General features: G+C 36.1%; 1 protein-coding gene across 1 annotated transcript; it reads left to right on the top strand.

Annotated features, from left to right (window-relative positions):
• The first annotated feature begins 131 nt into the window (after positions 1 to 131).
• LOC110454984 (epoxide hydrolase 4-like) lies at positions 132 to 23646 on the top strand. Its single transcript, XM_021504835.1, has 6 exons — positions 132 to 438; positions 7393 to 7517; positions 13707 to 13819; positions 17184 to 17352; positions 17967 to 18130; positions 20394 to 23646. Exons 1-6 carry the CDS (start codon positions 232 to 234, stop codon positions 20660 to 20662), a joined length of 1047 nt encoding a protein of 348 aa, XP_021360510.1. The 5' UTR covers positions 132 to 231; the 3' UTR covers positions 20663 to 23646.
• Positions 23647 to 24079: the final 433 nt, after the last annotated feature.

Below are 24079 nucleotides of genomic sequence, written 5' to 3'. Positions count from 1 at the left end.
TAAATATCTATGTTACTAGTCATTTTACATTCAATTTTCAACCTTTCTTCAATAATGGCGGATTCATCACCCAGAACGTGATAGATAGTGATTATATTATGTAGATCGATTTTATTATCAGTTGCGTCGTCTGTCAAGCCACCGAGCGTGAACAAGGGGAGAAAACTCTGGTAGATATGAGAATGTGAATAGTAGTGCGAATGCTTGAGCGGAGCGAGTAACACGTACATCATGACGGCTGCAGATTACTTGCAGTTGGTACTATCACATGTAATTGCAGGTATAATTGGAATCCTGTGTGTTTTGTCCCTATTATGGAGGTGCGTCCGACATCCATTCAAGTTTCTAAATGAGGAAACAAATAGGAAAAAGAGGGACATTATGCCTGCTTGTCTGAACGACCCGACTCTAGGAACTCACGGCTTTATACATTTGGAGGTGAGTTGGTTACTTGGTTTGAAATGAAAGTAGATCAGTACAGGTACGTTATGTTTGGGATTTTACTGATATATTATACTAATTCTATACAGAATCTACATGAAATGATATTAGTTAGCATGTGCTTTTTTTTAAAATACTTTGCATAGCAATTTTCTTGTACAATGGACTTTGATTCCTACCCGTGAAATGTGTAGTCACTCAGAGACGTATATACTACTGGCTTTATACAACGGTCCGAATACCGTCAGTGGATTAGCTAGACATGCTGGCTCGTGTCCTTGTGCCATGTTAAGTTATTTAAACATATAATCATGGTCAACATATGTTCAGTACCCTTTCAATGCACATTTGTTATCATTATTGAGAATATCATAAATGCTAAATATCTACACTTGAAAATGACCCTGTTCCATTGATAGTCCGTTCTTATGTAGGTCTGCAACAAAGTAATAGAAGAAATCATAAAAATGCTCCATCTGGTGTTAAAATAATGTTTTATTCAAATAAATTAATTATTGAGTTACGCTACTCAGGTTTGAGGTACTGACAAAAAATTAACATATTTACAAAAAAACACCATAAAAACATTGTCTGTTAAATATACTTATATTCTCGTGGTATAAGATTTTTGTTATTAATTTGTTTGAATTTGTTACAAGAAACTACAAAAGTATCATCTTATAAAATGAGGAAAAGGGTAATGTATTAATTTTCAAAAGAATTAAGTTAAATAGATATGTGGGACATACTCAAACAATGGTCACAAAGGTAGAACTGTTTCAGAATGGCAGACTAGTACCCCCACCGGGAAGGTATTGTCAACTCCCATTTGTGTACTAAATTCATATCCTTCAATGCAAGTTATATATATATATATAAAGTATCATTCAAAATTGTACAGTATTTTGAGAGAAGATATATGCTAACATTCTTTTAAACAAAGGGGCATAACTCCATAAATAAGGGAGGTAGCTCTATTTTATATATTCAATTCAAATCCCCTCAGTGCAAGTTTTATGTGAACCACAAGTTTTATTAAAATCAGTGCATAATTGCTTTAGGAAGGTGTAGTTTGCAAAATATTTTTAAAGAAAGGGGCATAACTCCATGAATAGGGAAGGTTCCCCCAATCTATATACATACTTTATTCACATCTACCTCAATGCAAAGGTTCTTTGGTGCAAGTTTTATCTAAACCTGCTTTTGGAGGACCCAACACCATTATACCTCCCTGCTGTCAATTTCTTTGAGGATGGTATACTATATGCTGTATTTTGATACTAGCTAGGCTCCCAAAACATTGGGGTAGGTAGGTAGGCAAATTGTTTATTTTATTAAATTTATTTTATGAGGGTATCTAAAATAAGTGGAAAACAACAAGGGTAGACACTGAAATCTACATATAGGCTAGGTATGGAATGCCTAACTATTCGTAAATTGAGGGTTCACATAGTTTCAAATGCCAGTTGTTGGCTTTATGAGATACAAACTGTACTGTATGTAACTAGAGTTTCCTGTTCAGCAGCGCCTATGATGACTAGGATTCCAACATTTAGACAGTACGCCAGACAATGTTAAAAGTCCGGTGTCCAGCTCTTACTATACTCTATAGTAGTTCACCAAGTCTTCAGTAGGGTTTTAATGCCAAGTGTGGCATGGACAATATCTTATTTGAAGATTTCTGGCTTGTTGCATAGATATTATGAGTAAACATACAGAAGGTACTTACGCAATTTACAAAAGGATTGATTTGTATTCCACATTATCCACCTTGAAAATGGATGTTTGGGTAGGGATATGAAACATTACCCATGTCCTTTACATATCAGGCATATACATCTGTCTACTGACCCCCGCCCCCCACCACCCCGATTTAACCTATGTTAAACAATATTAAGTGGCCAGATATGGACCAAAGTCTCCTACCAGGTTTTCTTATACAGGACACAGAGTAGACCATTTCTTCTTAACCAAGTCACTGAAGCGTTAACTCCGCATCCGTAGTTACCTTGTAGCACTTGCATCGTTACTCAGATGTGGACTGAATGAATTTCTTAATGTAAGGGAACATTAAGGAAGTAACTTAAGTGTAAAATGTGCATCATCTTCAGCATCCCTGACATGTGTTCATCAGAACGACCCTAGCTGTTTAATTGTTTCAAGTAGTATACGACCACGTAGCAATTACAGTTACCCAGAAATGGACTTAACAATTTTTCTTCATATGCATGGATGGACAGAGATTTTTTCTTTAATGTGCATGGATGAACAGACACACAAATCCGTTTCTATGTTTGTATGTAGATAAAAAGACTTTGATTGACACAAGTAGCTATTTAAATGATTTTATCTGTTTGAATTAAAGTGGCATAGACTTCGACTATCATCACAAAAACTTGTATATACCACATGGCTATCTGTACTATTTTACCGGTACACTGTATTGCTGTATTTCCTGTTTAAAATAGCTTCTCTGCTTTAGATAAGGGATCAACGTGTAGGTCTGAATTAATACATAGTTAGATTTTTTGTTTCTGATGTATACATGAATATCAATATAATTATGATATATCTTGAATATTAGGAACTTCTTTTCAATATCTATTTGTGTGTTCATTTATATATGTTTGCGATCTGTCTCTTCTGCAATCATTTGTTTGTCATCCATAAAACCATCATTGACAATTTTAATATCCCGTTAATAGTCCTATTAAATCCTTAGTGTTTTGATATAGGACCTGTTGGTAGCTGGGATGGAAGGCTATCATAGTGTTTTGATATAGGACCTGTTGGTAGCTGGGATAGAAGGCTATCATAGTGTTTTGATATAGGACCTGTTGGTAGCTGGGATAGAAGGCTATCATAGTGTTTTGATATAGGACCTGTTGGTAGCTGGGATAGAAGGCTATCATAGTGTTTTGATATAGGACCTGTTGGTAGCTGGGATAGAAGGCTATCATAGTGTTTTGATATAGGACCTGTTGGTAGCTGGGATAGAAGGCTATCATAGTGTTTTGATATAGGACCTGTTGGTAGCTGGGATAGAAGGCTATCAAGGTCGTTCGAATTAGATGACTTGACCTTCTTTCAGGGTCACACGGGTCACACATGTGAATCTTTTAAATAACCTTTTCTTAAGTTTCATAAGGCCAAGGGTCAAGCTACTGTCAGGCAAATTATCAAGCAAACTTTGTAGAAATGCGTCTTCCATCATGGGAATTTTCCTCTATCCCTGGGACGGGGGTTGCAATAATTATGGTGGCCAGGTTAGTTGTTTTTTTAGGTTTTCTTAAGATCTCCTTTTGCTGGTACAAAAAGTTTACATTTCCCCATTTACAGACGAGGCATACTAACAACAATAATTGAAGAAAATTGATAACTTTATTACATTGATGTACGTTCAAGTTTGATATGACAGGTGACTGTCAAGGCTCCTGGGCATCCTGTGTTATTTTCCTACCTGTGGTTGAGATATTTAGACTTTATAGTTTCTGTACTTGCATACATGTAACTATGTATATAAATATGATAAGCATCCATGATATAGCAACAAGATTGCTTCCTGATTTTAGTTGAACTCGCATGATTGTTTTTTTAATGGAAATATCTGTACAGTGATAAGGAATGAGAGGTTGCCGAGTCCTACTGTGAGGCAGTGGGGAATTTGGCAGTGTGTTAAAGTAGAGGGAATAGAACTGTTAAGATATGTCGCTATAGGGCACAGTTCTTCTTATCTCCTTCTCTAGAGTCATCTAGCCAAGTATTCATATCCTGGTGGCATTCAAGTACATGTAATAAACCTGAAACTTTAAACGTGCTATGTTTTCAGAAATCTTCGCCGTGTCTGAATTAATAGGGTTGTACTCAGAAATTAGTGTTCATACTGACAAGGTTCCACTGTACACAAACCATAGTGTCCAGACGAGCAAGGTTCAACTGTACAGAAACAATAGTGTCCAGACTAGCAAGGTTCCACTGTACACAAACCATAGTGTCCAGACGAGCAAGGTTCAACTGTACAGAACCAATAGTGTCCAGACTACCAAGGTTCCACTGTCCACAAACCATAGTGTCCAGACGAGCAAGGTTCAACTGTACAGAAACCATAGTGTCCAGACTAGCAAGGTTCAACTGTACAGAAACAATAGTGTCAAGACTAGCAAGGTTCCACTGTACACAACCCATAGTGTCCAGACTAGCAACATTCCATTGTATACAAACCATAGTGTCCAGACTAGTAAGGTTCCATTGTACCCAAACCATAGTGTCAAGACTAACAAGGTTCCATTGTACACAAACCATAGTGTCCAGACTAAGGAGGTTCCATTGAACACAAACCATAGAGTCCAGACTAACAATGTTCCATTGTACACAAACCATAGTGTCCAGACTAATAAGGTTCAATTGTACACAAACTATAGTATCGAGACTAACAAGGTTCCACTATACACAAACCATAGTGTCCAGCCTAAGGAGGTTCCATTGTTCACAAACCATAGTGTCCAAACTAACAAGTTTCTATTGTACACAAACCATAGTTTCCAGACTAAGGAGGTTTCATTGTACACAAACCACATAGTGTCCAGACTAAGGAGGTTTCATTGAACAAAAACCATAGTGTCCAGACTGACAATGTTCCATTTTACACAAACCATAGTGTACAGACTAAGGAGGTTCCATTGTACGTAAACTATAGTGTCCAGAATAACAAGGTTCCATTGTACACAAACCATAGTGTCCAGACTAAGGAGGTTTCATTGTACACAAACCATAGTGTCCAAACTAACAAGTTTCCATTGTACACAAACCATAGTGTCCAGACTAAGGAGGTTCTATTGTACACAAACCATAGTGTCCAGACTAAGGAGGTTTCATTGTACACAAACCATAGTGTCCGAACTAACAAGTTTCCATTGTACACAAACCATAGTGTCCAGACTAATAAGGTTCCATCGTACACAAACTATAGTGTCCAGACTAATAAGGTTCCATTGTACACAAACCATAGTGTCCAAACTAACAAGTTTCCATTGTACACAAACTATAGTGTCCAGACTAACAAGTTTCCATCGTACACAAACCATAGTGTCCAGACTAACAATGTTCCATTGTACACAAACCATAGTGTCCAGACTAATAAGGTTCCATTGTACACAAACTATAGTGTCCAGACTAACAAGGTTCCATTGTACACAAACCATAGTGTCCAGACTAAGAAGGTTCCATTGTACACAAACCATAGAGTCCAGACTAACAATGTTCCATTGTACACAAACCATAGTGTCCAGACTAATAAGGTTCCATTGTACACAAACTATAGTGTCCAGACTAACAAGGTTCCATTGTACACAAACCATAGTGTCCAGACTAACAATGTTCCATTTTACACAAACCATAGTGTCCAGACTAACAAGGTTCCACTATACACAAACCATAGTGTCCAGACTAAGGAGGTTCCATTGTTCACAAACCATAGTGTCCAGACTAACAATGTTCCATTGTACACAAACCATAGTGTCCAGACTAATAAGGTTCCATTGTACACAAACTATAGTGTCCAGACTAACAAGGTTCCATTGTACACAAACCATAGTGTCCAGACTAACAATGTTCCATTGTACACAAACCATAGTGTCCAGACTAACAAGGTTCCATTGTACACAAACCATAGTGTCCAGACTAACAAGGTTCCATTGTACACAAACCATAGTGTCCAGACTAACAAGGTTCCATTGTACACAAACCATAGTGTCCAGACTAACAAGGTTCCATTGTACACAAACCATAGTGTCCAGACTAACAAGGTTCCATTGTACACAAACCATAGTGTCCAGACTAACAAGGTTCCATTGTACACAAACCATAGTGTCCAGACTAACAAGGTTCCATTGTACACAAACCATAGTGTCCAGACTAACAAGGTTCCATTGTACACAAACCATAGTGTCCAGACTAACAAGGTTCCATTGTACACAAACCATAGTGTCCAGACTAACAAGGTTCCATTGTACACAAACCATAGTGTCCAGACTAACAAGGTTCCATTGTACACAAACCATAGTGTCCAGACTAACAAGGTTCCATTGTACACAAACCATAGTGTCCAGACTAACAAGGTTCCATTGTACACAAACTATAGTGTCCAGACTAACAAGGTTCCATTGTACACAAACCATAGTGTCCAGACTAACAATGTTCCATTGTACACAAACCATAGCATCCAGACTAATAAGGTTCCATTGTACACAATTACTATAGTGTCCAGACTAGCAAGTTTCCATTGTACATAAACCATAGTGTCCAGATTAAGGTGGCTCAATTGTACACAAACCATAGTTTCCAGACTAACAATGTTCCATTGTACCCAAACCATAGTGTCCAGACTAACAATGTTCAATTGTACACAAACCATAGTTTCCAGACTAACAATGCTCCATTGTACACAAACCATAGTTTCCAGACTAACAATGTTCCATTGTACCCAAACCATAGTGTCCAGACTAAGGAGGGTCCATTGTACACAAACCATAGCGTCCAGACTAATAAGGTTCCATTGTACACATGAACTGTAGTGTCCAGACTAGCAAGATTCCATTGTACACAAACCATAGTTTCCAGACTAACAAATTTCCATTGTAAACAGAAATTATAGTGTCCAGATTAAGGAGGTTCTATTGTATACAAACTATAGTGTCCAGACTAAGGAGGCTCCATTGTACACAAACCATAGCGTCCAGACTAACAAGGTTCCATTGTACACAGAAATTATAGTGTCCAGATTAAGGAGGCTCCATTGTACACAAACCATAGTGTCCATACTAACAAGGTTCCATTGTACACAGAAATTATAGTGTCCAGATCAAGGAGGTTCCAGTGTATACAGAAACTATAGTGTCCACACTAAGGAGGTTACACTGCATTTGAACTTGGTTTACTTTCGTTTTCCCACAGCATGTGAAGCTGCACTACGTTTCCAATGGCGACGAGAAGAAACCTTTGATGCTGCTGATCCATGGCTTTCCAGAGTTCTGGTACTCATGGAGGTTCCAGCTTCGAGCCTTCGCTGGAGATTACAGGTCTGAAATCAATTTGCATGATACAAAAGAATTTGAGACGAAAGGTTACTTATAAGAGATGTATTTATCAGAATAAGTGCTTCTCCACCTATTTTGGAAAATAATCAGACAGCTTGATTGGGGTAATTTGCCCTGATTAAAAAACATGTGCCTTCAGAAAGGCAGGGATTATTAGGGAGTTTTGAGTCCTTATGGATGGATATGTGATACTGTTGAAATGTAATCATATATCATACAGTTGATGTGTAAAACAGTTGACATGTAATATATACTTCATTCATTTTACAACAGTAATGAAACATTTTTTTTCTAATTAACTTATATTAATGTGTCTTGTTTGCCAAGATGAAAGCGCATATAGGGTTAAAGGGTTTTAATGTGAGAGGGAACTGGGGTACCTACAGAAAACCCCTGTGGTTTGGGTAGGTGACCCATATTCCTTTTCACGTCTGATGTGGGAATCAAACTCAAGCCGTCTTTATGAAATGCAAGTGCGCTATCGACTACCACCCTAATACAATTGATATGTAACATAGTTGACATATAACACAGTCAATATCTAAAACAACTGTAATACAGTTGATCAGAATTATTCTGAAAATATAAACACATTGTACACCCAGAGTTATTATCGAGCGGTGCTAGATGATAGAAATATCTCCATACAGTTTTTTGATGCTAGCTATACCTCCATTTATGAGACCATAAACACCAAATAAACAAGATAAATAAACATGAATTGCTTGAATTACAAACTTAATTTTAATGTACTGTCTGCAAAAATGCCTATGTAGTATATTACTGTGAAAAATGTTTACTGAAGAAAAATGTTAAACTTAAAATACAAAGTTTTGAGCTTCAGAATAAGACGATATTTCAACATTTCCTTCAACATTTAGTTCCGTGTATTAAAATGAAAATGAAAGAAATATGATTAACATATTATATCAATGTTTCGTAAAATAAAAACTATCTTTAAAATATGCACCCGTATAGGAAAGGATCAGTGTCTGTCATTATTAACTAAATGTTGTTTTTGACTAATTCATTCCATTCTTTTAATTCATTTGATAATAAGGAATATTTTTTTGCAACTACCTGTACCAGGATATTGTGACATTTAAAATGATGTCATTTGAAACATTTTTCAAATAGAACAATTCCAACATCTGGAGAATGTTTTTCAGCTTTTGAATCATCAGTTTAAACAATTGTAAGAAAAATAAAGAGATGGATTTTCAAGTTAATTTGCACAGAGATAACTATTCACATCAATGTGAACAACTTGGAATGTAAGAAAACACATACTGCTGTATTTCCGGGAGTTTTTCTCTCTAAAGTTTGAAGTGGAAAAACAAATGTGGATGAGATGGGAACCATATGACTACATCTGTCAGGAATGTAGGAGGTTGGATTTGATTAGTCCCTTGTGATGAGAGCCCTGTAGGTAGAGTGTCTATCTATATTGTGGGGGCTTATGACTTGATTCTTAGTCTGGCCTTCTTTTTAGATTTTCTAATTTTCTAAGTTACCCTGTAAATACCAAGAAGAGTTGGGTTTTAGAGGATAATGTGTTTTAATAGACTTCCAGGCCTAACTTCCAAACAAACATCATATATTATGTGGGTCTGACCGAACTGAAGACTGCTGAAAATAATTTTAGGTGTTCATACCGCAATTTCATAAAGGTTTCTTAACTTTGATTTTCCGTAGGAAAATATTACTGAAATTAAGGAAATTTCCTTAGCTCCAAGTGTTTCTTTATCCCAAAATACTTTCAAATGGAAAAACCTAGATTAATGAATTTCCTTAGGCAAGGAATGTTTAATGAAAGATTAATGAATTTCCTTAGGTAAGGAATGTTTAATGAACTTTAATGAATTTCCTTAGGCAAGGAATGTTCATGCAACTGGGGCAGGCATTATCTATTTTCTGATAGGTTCTGTGCCAAGTGTGCTTTTTAGGATGAGTACAGTATGTGATACCATTACTAGGGAGCCTATGTATTCTACACCATTACACACTGCTACTGAGCAATCGCACATGCAAATTGAATCTAATGAAAAAGCACTTAAAATAGGCTAAAAATAGTTAAAATAAACTCTGCTATTGAACATTGACAACATGTGTGTAAAGTGTTTTCTTTTTATTAACACAAAGCTTTGTTAAAAATATTTTTATAAAAGTCTTCATTTGTGATGTTGTCATATAAAAAAATCATGTGTATTAAGAATTTGTTTGTCATCCAACATTTGAGACAAGACTAATGCTATAAACAGAAATACAGTCCATAGAGAGCTGTATTTCTGGTAATGTTACAATGGTATGCTTGCATTTATTGATTGGAATGGAAATAGGGAGCATGCACTTACAGATAACATTGGCTGTATGAAAATGTAGATGATCACAATATCCTATTTCCTGCCTTAAGGATTCCTGTCCCTCTGCAGGCAAAATACTAGAGAGTTTCACTGTGGTTTTCGTATAAAGTAACCTCCCTTAATTTCATTTTGGATATTACTGTAACGCAGTTGGACCATAGTATTTCCGTTGACCGGATAGCTCAGCTGGTTAGAATGACAGTATAAAAATCTGAGGTCCAGGGTTCGAATCCCAGTCTATAATTCTGATGCTACTCAATTAAGAAAATCCATGATATAATGTTAAACTTTATATAACTATATTCTGCAAATTCTCCACTGCATTACTGCAGTGTCTGCCACTGTATTGTTGTATGTTTACTGATGAGCTGAAAAACTGAATGAATTAAGGTGTATAAAAGGAAGTGGGAGTTCTGATTGGATGTAAAATCGGGTGTAGAATGGGTGGGAATGCATGAGTAGTGTGAAAAAGGGATTAAGGAAGCAGCTGTGAGATTGGAGGAGTGTAGGGATTGGGTTCACAGTGGGATGGGGAGAGATTGGAGGAGTGTAGGGATTGGGTTCACAGTGGGATGGGGAGAGATTGGAGGAGTGTAGGGATTGGGTTCACAGTGGGATGGGGAGAGATTGGAGGAGTGTAGGGATTGGGTTCACAGTGGGATGGGGAGAGATTGGAGGAGTGTAGGGATTGGGTTCACAGTGGGATGGGGAGAGATTGGAGGAGTGTAGGGATTGGGTTCACAGTGGGATGGGGAGAGATTGGAGGAGTGTAGGGATTGGGTTCACAGTGGGATGGGGAGAGATTGGAGGAGTGTAGGGATTGGGTTCACAGTGGGATGGGGAGAGATTGGAGGAGTGTAGGGATTGGGTTCACAGTGGGATGGGGAGAGATTGGAGGAGTGTAGGGATTGGGTTCACAGTGGGATGGGGAGAGATTGGAGGAGTGTAGGGATTGGGTTCACAGTGGGATGGGGCGAGATTGGAGGAGTGTATGGGTTGGGTTCACAGTGGGATGGGTAGAGATTGGAGGAGTGCAGGTATTGGGTTCACAGTGGGATGGGGCGAGATTGGAGGAGTGTAGGGATTAGGTTTACAGTGGGATTTGGAGTAACATGGATGAGATGTAGGAATAATATAATATAAGTATCAACAGTTGAAAACAAAACATGTTCTGGAACCTGGATTGACCATCTCCATACCCCTTAAGGTTGAGATAGCCAAAGGTAAAACAGACAACCTATAGTCTGGTTGATAAGAGTGAAAATGTAGTCGTCCATATTTATGAACAGATAGGTATTTATACAGGGTCGGGTACAAGTGGTCTGCTCTGAAGTGACCTGTTCAAGGTAATGTTTGTTTGACAGACCAGCAGGTTTCTGTATATAGATAACAACATCACCATATCCCAATATCACGACTCAGCTTGTTTATCATACATGTACTTTTATTTGGGGGACTTTCCCGTTGGGTAACTATCTTCTTTGATTAAGGTCACAGATGGTTAATTGTTACATAATTTGTAAACTGCCTATCTTATACCTGTAATGGAAGTTGTCTGTAGGAAACATGAACATTATATTCTATTAAATTTCAACATTATGAAAGACATAACCACCCCATATCTATTCCCCAAACAAAAATTGTCACAATGTATTCCCTTTGATAGGACTCAAACTGCAAGTCCTAAGACTCAAAGAGATAATGACAAGGAGGCCCTCTCATAGGACTCAAAGCTGAAGGTCCTCTGTCTGAGTGGGCTGCTTAGAATAGTTGGAAACGTCCCAAAAGGTCAAATATTATTTTTGGCACAGTGCACATGTTTTAAAAGAGTTTTGGGTGTTAATGGAAACTTTATACTTCAAACAAACAATTGGAAGTCAGGGTATTGGTGAGAATTTTCAGTTGACTTTGTGCTTCACCCCCCACCCCCACGTCACCAACCCCCAATTCAATCCTGGAAACTAACCCTTGTTGGAAGGGGATCTCTGAATATTAGGCACTTAAGGCATCTGTGAAGCAGCACTATTATCTTGATTATCACAAGTAGACATAAACAGACGAACCACCTAAAACCTCACTAGTTCATGACCTGTTGACCATTATTTCACCGGGGGTGGACAGTGCAGCAGCTGGTATGGATTAAGCATCTGTTCAGTACACGCTAATCAGCCTACCACAGACTTCATATTATGACGGTACATGTACTACTGTTTTTTGAAAGGCATACATTCATGTAGTTGTTCAGTCTTTCCACTTGTGGACCATCACCAATTCATTTTAATACGCCCGTCAAATTTGACATAAGTATTATGGTATGGGGTTGTCCGGCCAGCCGGCGTAAACTTTTGTTTGTCCGGCAATCTCCTCCTACATTTTTCAAACGATATCTTTGAAACTTGGTATACATTATATTCATAATTATAATTTTAATTTGACAATTTTTGCAAGAGTTATTGCCCTTTGTTCATTTCAGTGTTTGATTTTTTGTCGGGAGATCTTCTTCTAAATTTTTTGATGCATTTCTTTGAAACTTAGTAGGCTAAATAATTATGATATGTTGTTGTGTTTCCTTGAAAAGAATTTTGATTCAACAATTTTTGTAAAAGTTATTGCCCTTTATTTATTCCTCCTACATTTTTCAACGGATCTCTTTCAAACTTGGTTACATTATAATCATGATATGAAGTTGTGTCTCCCTTAAAAGAATTTTGATTCGACAATTTTTGCAAAAGTTTTTTGTCCAGAGATTTTCTCCTACATTTTTTATAGCATATCAGCTAACCACTCTTAGAATGATGCAGATATTATTTCAATCTAAGAAAGTATATAACACTATATTGCATTTGACGGGCGTATATTGTTCCGGCCCGCGGTACTCTTGTTATCATCTCACCTGCCACAAAGTGTATGTGCATTATCTACTGTCATCTGTCTGTCATCATTTCCTTATATCCATGTCTTTCACCTTCTTTCAGTGTCACAGTTGTCAAATACAAATAACAGGATATTTCAGCAAGGATGACATTTGTTTTCGATTTCACGGTCAATAACAAATCGAGAAAAGATGATCGGTTGTTTGCAACCAAAAATTACCTTAACCTACTTTCAGGGACACAGAGGACAAATATGTCCAAACTTTTGATGAATGGAAATATCTAGAATCAGGATATTTAGCTGGTAGCTTCTTTTGATGAAGTCTTCAAACGTTTTTGATCAAAAACGACTTTGACCTGGTCACAAATGTCAAATATGTCAAAAACTTCAAACAACTTCTGAAGAAGAACTGACAGGCCTAAAGTCTTAATATTGGCTTAGATATTATAGGGAAATTTCCTTAGAAACTCNACACCTCACACACATATATTTTTCTTGTTAACTGCTGACAAAGACAAAGACCAGTCCTATTGTTGTAGGCAACTATGAATATGTATGTTGATTTTTTTTTCTCCAATTTTAAAGTCCTTTTATTTAGTCTGTTTATTTCGTCTTTACACAATTGATTTATGCATGTACATCACCAGTCATAAAGGAACAATTGATAATGCATTCATGTCGAAATCAACAATAATTTTTCAAAACAACCAACACAAGTTTTAATGCCAATATTCAGCAATACTGTTATTTTACATGGCACGTACATGCTGATTTATAACTAGGTAAATACATAAACAGTTGTTTAATTTTATTTGGCGTTTATGCATGTTGAACTTAACTTTAACGATAACTGAATAAATGATGCTGTCTATTATTAAAAGAATAGAGAAAATGTTTTGATGCTGATGGTATTGTTTCAATTATGTATGAACAGGGTTGTGGCTTTGGACCTAAGAGGATACTCAGAGTCAGAAAAACCAAACGGCTACAACAGCTACACAATAGAAAATCTGGTGGGGGACATTAAACAGTTGATTCCAGCTCTGGGTAAGTGTAACATAAATTGTTCTCACCAGCAGCATTATATCCCCCACTCCTCAAGCCTTCAGTCGTCAATAACAGTGTCTTATAAGCTTAATATAAAAGTGCAGTATTTAGATGGAAATATATGTTGCTAAAAACATCTATAGAATGTAATATAATGATTTGTCAAAAACAAAAAATTGAAATTTTAACAGTATTTAAAATGTTAACAAACCCTGCTTATGAAAAAAATATAACTTGGAAAGGTGAAGTAGTTAGGTGTTAAGCTAACAAATTGTAGACTCTTGGTGCCTCTCGTCACATGTGATGAAGTAAATTCTCTACAATATTGATGACTTTTATCCTTAGCGTGCATGCCCATGTACTCACTGATTGGTCTATTGATATAGCTTGTGTCACTCTAAGTTAGAGTGAAAAAAATATGAAATATTCTCAAACAGTGTTTGATGAAATGAGGTATAATTATCCTTGACAACTGGTTTGTTTTCATCCAGAAATCTCTGGGTAAAAGATAGTATTTTCAAAATATTACCAATTCATAATGAATTCATTCAGATGATAGGAATGAAAGAAACATACCCAGTCATGTGGGATAGAGAAATTCCACCCTCAGGATTTTCACATTGGTGCAAATCCCTTGGCAAGCTGCACCCACTTTAAAATATCCTTATAATCTTGTCTCTAGGGTAGGTTATTTCCATGTAAGCTGTTTGGCATGGACCATTTTCTAAGATGAGTGTACATTGCACACACACCTGATTGTGTATGGTTTGTCCTCAAATTTATCCTAGGTTTACTCAGAGATTCTTACATTTATCGTACGCTGCAATCAATATTGATCTCAAATTCATAAAAACAAAATATCCTTGCATGCTGAGCAGTTCAGACCTATATTTTATTATATAAGAAAATTTGTTTTATCTCTACCACCAAATACTGGGTACATTAGTTTTTCAGTGATTTAAATGTTAATCTCTTACAGTTGTCAAGTTCAACATCAGTTTCCTTCATCAAAGGGGGAAATCTGTTTTTTTTTCGCATGGGTTCTAAGTTGCCAATCTCACATACTGTTTTCCTTCAGGCACACATTTGAATTTAATATTAGAAAGGGCATTTTGTTAACATTTAATGGGAAAATGAATTGCAAAATGTTGCTTACTAAAAGGTAGGTCACAGTGACCTATATTGTTATCTTTGATTCTATTGTTGAACATTGTTTTCTGGATCATTTTGTACCATTTGTGGCACTTCTCTCTGTTCTACATTTCTACATCAAAATTCAAGAATATTTACAACAGCCATATGTTGTAGAGTACAGTATAGGGGTGATTGCAGAATTACTCACATAGTTTATCTCCATTGTAAACAGGTTCAGTTTTGTATACAAATTCATCAGTTGTGATCAGGCTGCAGTCTTTGTCATTCCATGGGAGTGATGCCAACACTGCACCTACCATAATGACCCTGCATTACACAACATGGCGATGCAGAGATTATGTAATTGCCAAGATGTTTGCGCCTGAATTCTGTGTTTTTAATCTGTAATTGTGCGATTTACATTGACTATCATGATCATTTGATGTATAATTACTGTCAGTACACACTATGTACAAGAAATTCTATCCCTTGGAGGTGAGTTTTGGTTGCCATTAATTATATAATAAGTCAAGGAAATCATGAAACAGCCAAAATACCGAAGTACAAATTTCAGCTTTCAATGAAAGAAGTATTTTACTTGTGGAATGATCCATATCAGGTAATGATATTTAAATGTACTGAATAGGATCATTATTTGTACCATTAATTTAGTAACTAAATTGTTTCATGGTCTTAGGGCTGGTATGTTAGATGTAAGTTGTAATATAATTTATATACAAATAAACTAATATGTATGTGTCAAGATAAGGAGATGGGGGATGAAGGTCCTGTAGTTAGGTGTATTGATAAACACAGTGATGTAACTACGTCTTCACTAATTAGTGGGGACAGTTCATTTCCTGCCCATGTCACAATGAAGCTCTTCAGGTTACCAGAGTATTCTGGCACAGATATAGGACTGGGAGCTAGACAGATCCTGCTACAGAGGACACTAATGCTTCAGAAGTCATCGAAGCAGATTGAGTTGTGTGTTGGGATCTTAGGAAGAGAGAGTTATTTATGTAATAGCATGTGAAGATGATTCATAATGCTGCATGGATAAATAGAAAATGGCCTTTGCTTTGAGAAAAGTCTAACTATGTTTCAAAAAATGATAGATTAACAATGATGTATCCTATAAAGGATCTCTTGTACAAAAATCCTGGATTTATTTATTGCATCAAGGACATTTGGATGCAAAGAACCCTATTGATTTTGGGAATGGTGCTTAAGAGGTCAAGGTCACCATTGCTAAAAATAGAATTTTACTTTGTTGGACTTGTCCGGAAGATGACTTGACAAACAAAGTTTTAACTTGGTGTGTGGGCTGCCCTTGTGGATGCAAAAACTCTATTGATTTTGTGCTTGGTGTGCCAAAGGTCAAGGTTTTCATTGCTAAAAATAAAATTCTGTTTTCCAGACCATAATTTGAAAACAAATGATCATATGAATTAAGTTCAAACTGGGTGTATGGGTTGCTCTAGCGGATGCAAAGAACCCTATTTGTGTGGTCAGCCTTAGGACAAGGTAACTGTGTTGCTAAAAATAGAACTTTGTTGTGTTTGTCCCCAACATAAGACAAATTCGTACTGGGTGTAGTGGGTGCCCTAGTGATTGCAAAATTCTATTGAATTAAGGGGCGGGCAGTCGGGGAGTCAAGGCCAGCATTGCTGAAAGATGGAATTTTACTACTCCAAACGATAACTTAAAAACTGTCTGTCATACAAAGTTCAAACTTGCTGTATAGGTAGCCCTACCATATATATATAATCCACTGGTCTTAGAGAAACATGTTAATGGATGGTTGTACAAAGTCTGCATGTCATACACAGAGAATGGGTAGCATGTCCACATAGAGCTTTTGTTAAACAGATTATACAGATTTGTATAGAAGTTTCCTGTTTGTACTCAAATCCATGAGGGGACAATAGCAGATCCTGCACATGTTTTGATTTTTTATAGGGGAGGGGGGGGGGTGTCTCTCTCTCTCTCGTTTTACATAAACTGCCTAGCAGATTATTCAAACTCAAAGTACATGCAGATGCAGTTTTTAAAGATATATATATATATACTGCATTACCAGAAAATAAATGGTCATTACTAAATAACTAGCTATAGTGCTGTTCATTGCTTATTAAACAAGAACACAATTTGCAAGCTTATGTAGTTCATGTTTGCATACAGTACATGATCTAGTGTCGGTAACAACTATGGCTGACATGTGTTGTAGGACATCGGAGTGCTGTAGTTGTCGGCCATGACTGGGGTGGTGCTATCGCCTGGGGGTTTGCCATGAAGTACCAGGATATGGTGGACAAGCTGATCATCATGAATTGTCCGCACCCGGCCACCTTTAGGCCCTTCCTCAGAGGAAACTTCAAACAGCTTAAAAAATCATGGTTTGTTAGTTTTGTTAAATTGACATTTGACAGTTATGTTAAGGTTAAGGGTACCAATAAGGCTATATGTATATATAGTAACTACAAGGTAACAAAGACTAGGAGAAGGTAAAAGTTTATACTGTTTAATGCAGACCAACTGTCCTCAGTTCCTTGGAATTTCAGGTAAGCGATTGTGTCACCTTATTTCCCCTCCTAAAAAAATTGAGAGATGTTTGTACAGGTTTATGTGTTATTATTTTATAAGTTATGGCAAGGTAGTTAGGTTTTGATAGATTTTCCTTTTCAGGTACATATATACCGTATGTTTTAATTAATTTTGCCTTTGTCGGTATATGTTCTTATTATTTTGCCAATGATACACCTTTGTCGGTATATGTTCTGATTATTTTGCCAAAATGGTATATGTTTTGATTAATTTTGCATTTGTCGGTATATGTTCTGATTATTTTGCCTATAATAGTATATGTTCTGATTATTTTGCCTGTAATGGTATATGTATTGATTAATTTTGCATTTGTCGGTATATGTTCTGATTATTTTGCCTGTAATGGTATATGTTTTGATTAATTTTGCATTTGTCGGTATATGTTCTGATTATTTTGTCTTTGTAGGTACATGTTTTTCTTCCAAGTGCCCTATCTACCTGAGCACATGATGTCCAGAAATGATTATAGGGCAATAAAGGAAATGTTTACCAGCAAGCATGCAGGTCTTAGGGTTGGAACAATGACGGATGAGGATGTTGAGGCATACAAGTATGCTTTTTCTCATCCAGGTAAGTAAAGTATACATTCTGAATATTTTTCATTGATATAAGTACTATTTTTCTCTAACTCAGGTAAGTTAAGTATACATTCTGAATAATTTTCATTGATATAAGTACTGCTCTTCACTAACTCAGGTAAGTAAAGTATACATTCTGAATATTTTTCATTGATATAAGTAGTACTCTTCTCTAACTCAGGTAGGTAAAGTATACATTATAAATTTCTCTCATAGAGGAAAGTACTGCAGATATGCATATGTTCTCCCTCCAGTGAGTGTATACATGTCTATCGTCTATCATTTAGTGAACTACATAAACTAAATCTTTACTTGACCAGTGGGTAAGGTATTACAGTTATCATTCAGGTAATTCATACAAATATGAATCTCTTGTTCAAGAAATTATGTAATAGGACGCATTTTCATACAATACATCTAATCTTTGAGAATTTATGCTAGGTATAAGTATGGACCTGTAATTACATGCTAAGAGGGAGGACCAAAATTGGATCACTTTTTAGCCCACCATTATCTGATTTTGGGCTATTTAAATCACCCTTCGTTTCCCTTGGTCTGTAATTGTGCATGTTTACTTTTGAGACTGATCGCAGAAACAAAATAGCTGGCAGGCAGCCATCTTGGTTTTTGACAGCGAATGTTTGTTATAGCTATTTCTCAGAAAGTACTGGAGGAATCTTTTTCAAACTTGATAGGTATGTTCCCCTTGGTATGTTATTGTGCATGTTTTATTTGAGAGTGATCATAAAATCAAGATGGCCACAGGAAGAACTTAATTGGCATCTTTCTGATATAGCAATGACCAGTTCTATTTACATATGTGAAACCACAAACTCAGTGTGAAGGATGTCTTTTATACACACCAGTATGAAGTTTAGATCAAAGTTACCTGAAGGTGCATTTACTGTTTACATGACTTGATCAAACAGACAAGAGAAAAGTAGAGAAAAGATCACTGACACAGACCTTATAAAGATGGTACAATGGTGATATGGGCACCAATTGCAAGATCCCTCAGGGATCTCTTGTTGAAAATTGGGTTTCTTCCATGTTTTCTTTTTTATCCCCCGCTTTCACCGAAACGGGTGATATTAATTTGGGTTTGTCTGTCTGTCTGTCTGTCGTTTTGTCTGTCTGTCACTCTTCGTTTCCGTTCAATAATTACAACAAATATTAACAAATTTTCTTCAAGCTTGGTCACAGGGTTAAATACCTTATGGGCTCAGCCAAGTACGATGACCACTTTTAGCGGACCCCATTTGCCGGAGTTATGGCCCCTTGAATTACGAAAAACGTCATTATCTGCTGCGTTTCGTTTCCGTGCAATAACTACTACAAATGTTAACCGATTTTCTTCAAACTTGGTACCAGGGTTAAATGTCTTAAGGACTCGACCAAGTTTGATGACCCTTGAATAACGAAAAACATCATTTTCTTCCGTTTCTGTTTATTAACTCTCGCAAATAGTATCCGATTGTCTTCAAATTTAGTAACAGGGTTCAACGCATTAAGGGCTCGGCCAAGTTTGACAATGACTTAATCAGACTCCATTTGGCAGAGTCATTATCTGCAGTTTCCGCTTAATATCTCTAGCAAATATTAGATAAGGCTTTTTTTTCTTCAAGTTTCAAGCTATACATTATGTCTCAACAGCACGATACTCACATGTTTAAACCTAACCTCAATAATGTTTACTTACAATATGTCCTGAAAGCGGGGGATATAAATTCTTAGAATTTGCTTGTTTACTAAGAGGTCGTATCCCCCTCCCAGCCGACCAGTCAGTGGTATATTGTGGTACCAAATTCTGTCTGTCCATTTGTATCTGTCTGTCCTAGATGCAATTGTCTCCCCTTTTCAGGGAATAATACCTCTTTTTCTTTTCAGTTAAGAACAGCATGTGAAATCCAACCAGACAGTTTTAGGCAATTTCACTTTGAATTTGGTACACAGTATCAGTATAACATGAGAATGTGCACCTCCCTTTTTCATGCAGATTTCACCCTTTTCAGGGAGTTATGCACCCTTGCTTTTCAGTTAAGGAAAGCTTGTGAAATCAACAGTTTGAGGTGGATTCACTTCAAATTTGGTAAACTGTGTTTTTATGACATGAGGGTGTGCACCTGCCTTTATCATACAGTTCCCCCCCCCCCCCCCCCCCCCCCTGTTCATGGAGTTATGCCCCTTATAGATCACTTGTAATAATTGTACTGTATTGTCAAACTGTTTAAGTCAGTCGTGAATATTATTTACAGGTGGCTTAACTGGCCCGTTGAACTTCTATCGGTCGGCAATGAAGAATTCAAGCATGTTGGTAACAAATGTCCCAAAGATTCAAAAGCCTACTTTGATTATATGGGGATGTCAGGATTTGGCCCTGTGTGAAGAGCTCCCAAGTCTGGCAAAGGACCATGTCACAAACCTCACCATCAGGTTTGTTCAGGATGCAAGCCACTGGGTGCAAATGGACACACCTGATATTGTCAACGAACACATGCAAGATTTCCTCAATGGCATTAACTAATTAGAAAGATATTGTTAACCTGTATCTTCACTTTATATAAATCAAAAATTAACTAATTTCTTTAAATTATTTTCTATATAAACAATGTATTATGTAGAAAAAGACCAAGCTATCACCTAAAACACACCAGTTGAACAGTATGACAGATTTTGTTTGATGAAGGTTTCTTTCTCATTATGAGAAAGCAAGGTACAAAAATGTATTTGTTTAGATAAAAATTTCCTTCACCAGCTGTCTGTGAGGCAGTACTATAGAACCTTGTATACGTGAACTGTCAACATTTGGTAAGCAGGGCCCAGCTGTTCAAAGTCTGGTTAGTTTATTTGTTGTAAACACAAATTTCCAATGTGTGATGTTTGAGAAATGTTCAAATATTTACAAATATATTTTGTTCATTAGAAAGGTTAAAAAGAACACCACTTGTTTTAAAGCTCAGGGTTAACATTGAGGTTGTTAATATAGGTTTTAGTAATATTTCATCACATTTATCTTATCCCAAACCTCACAAGCTTTTCCAATCTCATTGAAAGTTGTATATTTTGATCTTTAATATGATGGATTTGTTATATTAACACAGTGTAGTAGGTAATATAAATCCCACAGGTGATGTGTGCCCTGGTATCTTGTAGGGCAACCAGATGACCACTTAATAACATTTCACACAGTGCGCTACCGTGGTAGCACATTGTGTGAAATGTTGAAGATTTTGAGTACCGGAAGTACTTTATATACATACAAGTGATATACACTCTTCATAAACAGGCAAAGGATTGTCTATTGTATACATGTACGCAAGGTTTATAAGTATTCCGATCAAGGTTGATGACATCATAGATGATTCATACGTGCTAAAAGAGGTTTGACTAAGAGTGAAACCAGAAAGACATGTTTTTAAAAATCAGGATTTAATTTGTATCTGCCACTTGACTGATCTTTCGGAGCAGATTTAGGGTCTTAAAGTTTATCTATAGTGTGAAAGTTAAAACTGTGTTAATTTGTATAAATATGGTACTTAGTTAAAAGTCCCTGGTGTGTTTATTGGTGAAAATATGGTACTCACTAAGTGGATACTGTCATCCAAAGGGTCAAGAATGTAATGAATGTTATAGGGAAATGATGAGGCAGATTGAGCACTTGATTATGGAGGAGTTGTACTTGAAAGGTGTATATAATGTATACGTACATGTGTCGTCATAAGACAAGTAATTGTTCTACATGTGTCATCATAAGACAAGTAATTGTTCGTGTAACAGTTGTGTAATCATCAAATGAATTCTTTAGGTGTGTGAAATAAAAATAAAAATTCAATACACATGTAGCACTTTTTTGGCACTTCAAATGAGTTTAAAATTAAATTCTTATTATTATTTTTCATATCATCTAGAATATATTTTCTATTATTTTTTAATTTTTTAATTTGAACTTGACTCTGGATAAAACTACTGAGACCTGTTATGTAGCTAGAGATACGTTCTGATTTCAGTGTAATTTTATTGGAGTTGTAGTCTATGTCACAGTAATGAACTATGTCTAGTCCCTTGTTACTGATCAGCGAGGAAGACCATTCCCTTAAGCTCGGTCATTAAGTACTGGAGTAGTAATCTGTAGTCCCAGGATAAACTTCACACCCAGATATGCTAAAGTCAGAATAATCAGGATAAGTAAAGAAAACCCCAGAAATGTGAGTTTAGTAAGAGCCATTTCAATTAATTTTCAAAACCAGCATGACTTTTAACGTCAATTGAATTTGTGATGGGACCTATGAGTCGTTATGAGTGGAAATGGTCTAGTGACTTAGGTTTATGTTGTTGGTTAAATTATGAAACTCAAACAACAGACCTTCACCCTAGGTGTCGTTTCTAAGGACAGACTAGTATAGGTAACAAATAATTCAGCATTTAAAACCATATCATTATTATCTGTACAATGTATTATAATACTGTAAGCATACATATCTATTATCTAAGCGCTTTTTGCACTTTTAATTATTGTGCTAAATTATGACTGCACTTATAGAAGTTTCTATATATATACATCCTTTTGCATATAGTGTGTATGTGCCAAGCCATCAATGCTTAATTAATCTGTTAAAATTCAATAATGTGCTAAAAATTAAGTGCACTGAATTAAGTACATTTACAGTATTCAAACTTGAGTTTTATTTACCAAGGTGGATATTTGAAAAAGCAATCAGTTTGAAATGTTACAAGTATTAGATTATGTATGCTGTGCATGCTCAGAGTAAATTTAGATGTTGTGAATTCAGTGTAAAAAGGTCTTCATTTCACAATGGCATCAGATTTTTAAAAAAACCCATAATATGTCTATTACCTTGTTATGTTACCTACAACATGGCCAAAAAACTTAAAGGAATATCTACTATCATGACCCTGATACCTATATCCTACTTCAGGGGTCTTGACCTTGACAACTTAATCCTACTTTACAGCTCTGAATCCTAGAACTAAATTTGTTATGGACCTGTGCTTATTCTTGTCGATTGTGATATTTGTGATATTTTAGATATGGCAACTGGAGACTTATATGGACAATTGTAATAATGTTGTTTTGTAACATGTAGCTATGGCCAAAAAGATTTGGAATCAAATTTCCCGATTGCATGTATGGTAAATTTGTGGAAAATATTTAAATATATATATATCTATATGTGTGGCAAACAACATGATTGTACACACTTTATGAGTTTGTATTGTAATTCTATAACATCACATTTCATACTATGTTACTGTTGAACTTGTTAAAATTATTTTGATGTATTGTTTGTCAAGCAATCCTGTCCCGGCGTATGTTGATTTATAGACATTTATGAGTGAATTTCTATAATTTATGGCAAGTCTTTTTCTCCTAAAGTTTCTATTTTACAAAGAGTTCATATCATTTAATTCATAATCAAAAAATGTTTTATCTGCAAAAATGATTTCAGAATCTTTTAATTTAATTCATTAAACAGTGCTTGCAAAGAGAGTGTGTTGTCAGTATTTTGATTTATTAAGCCAACTACAGGTATTATCAGATTAGTGGCCAGGTGAGCTTATGCCCTGTGCAGCATTCATCGTCCAACTGGCGTCAACTTATTCCTTTTCTTTAAACAACTTCTTTTAAATAACTAAAATGGCCAGGGTGATGATAATTGGCACGTAGCATGCAGGGATTGAAGGGCTACCAAGTTTGTTCAAATGAATCACCTTCAACCATATTCAAGGTTGCATGAGTCAATTGTCTTTTAAAACATTTAAACAACTTATGAATAACCAAAATACCCAGGTTTATGATATTTAGTCAGTATCATGTAGGGATGAAGGGCTACCAAGTTTGTTCAAAAGAAATACTTCAACTGATATTCAAGGTCAAATGGGTCAACTATGTTAAAACTCAGCTTCTGAAGAACCCAAATTT

Source organism: Mizuhopecten yessoensis, unplaced genomic scaffold (genome assembly GCF_002113885.1).
Source record: "Mizuhopecten yessoensis strain PY_sf001 unplaced genomic scaffold, ASM211388v2 scaffold8123, whole genome shotgun sequence".
NCBI lineage: Eukaryota > Metazoa > Mollusca > Bivalvia > Pectinida > Pectinidae > Mizuhopecten > Mizuhopecten yessoensis.
Note: the sequence above shows the minus strand (reverse complement) of the source record. Positions and strands in the feature narration are given on the sequence as shown.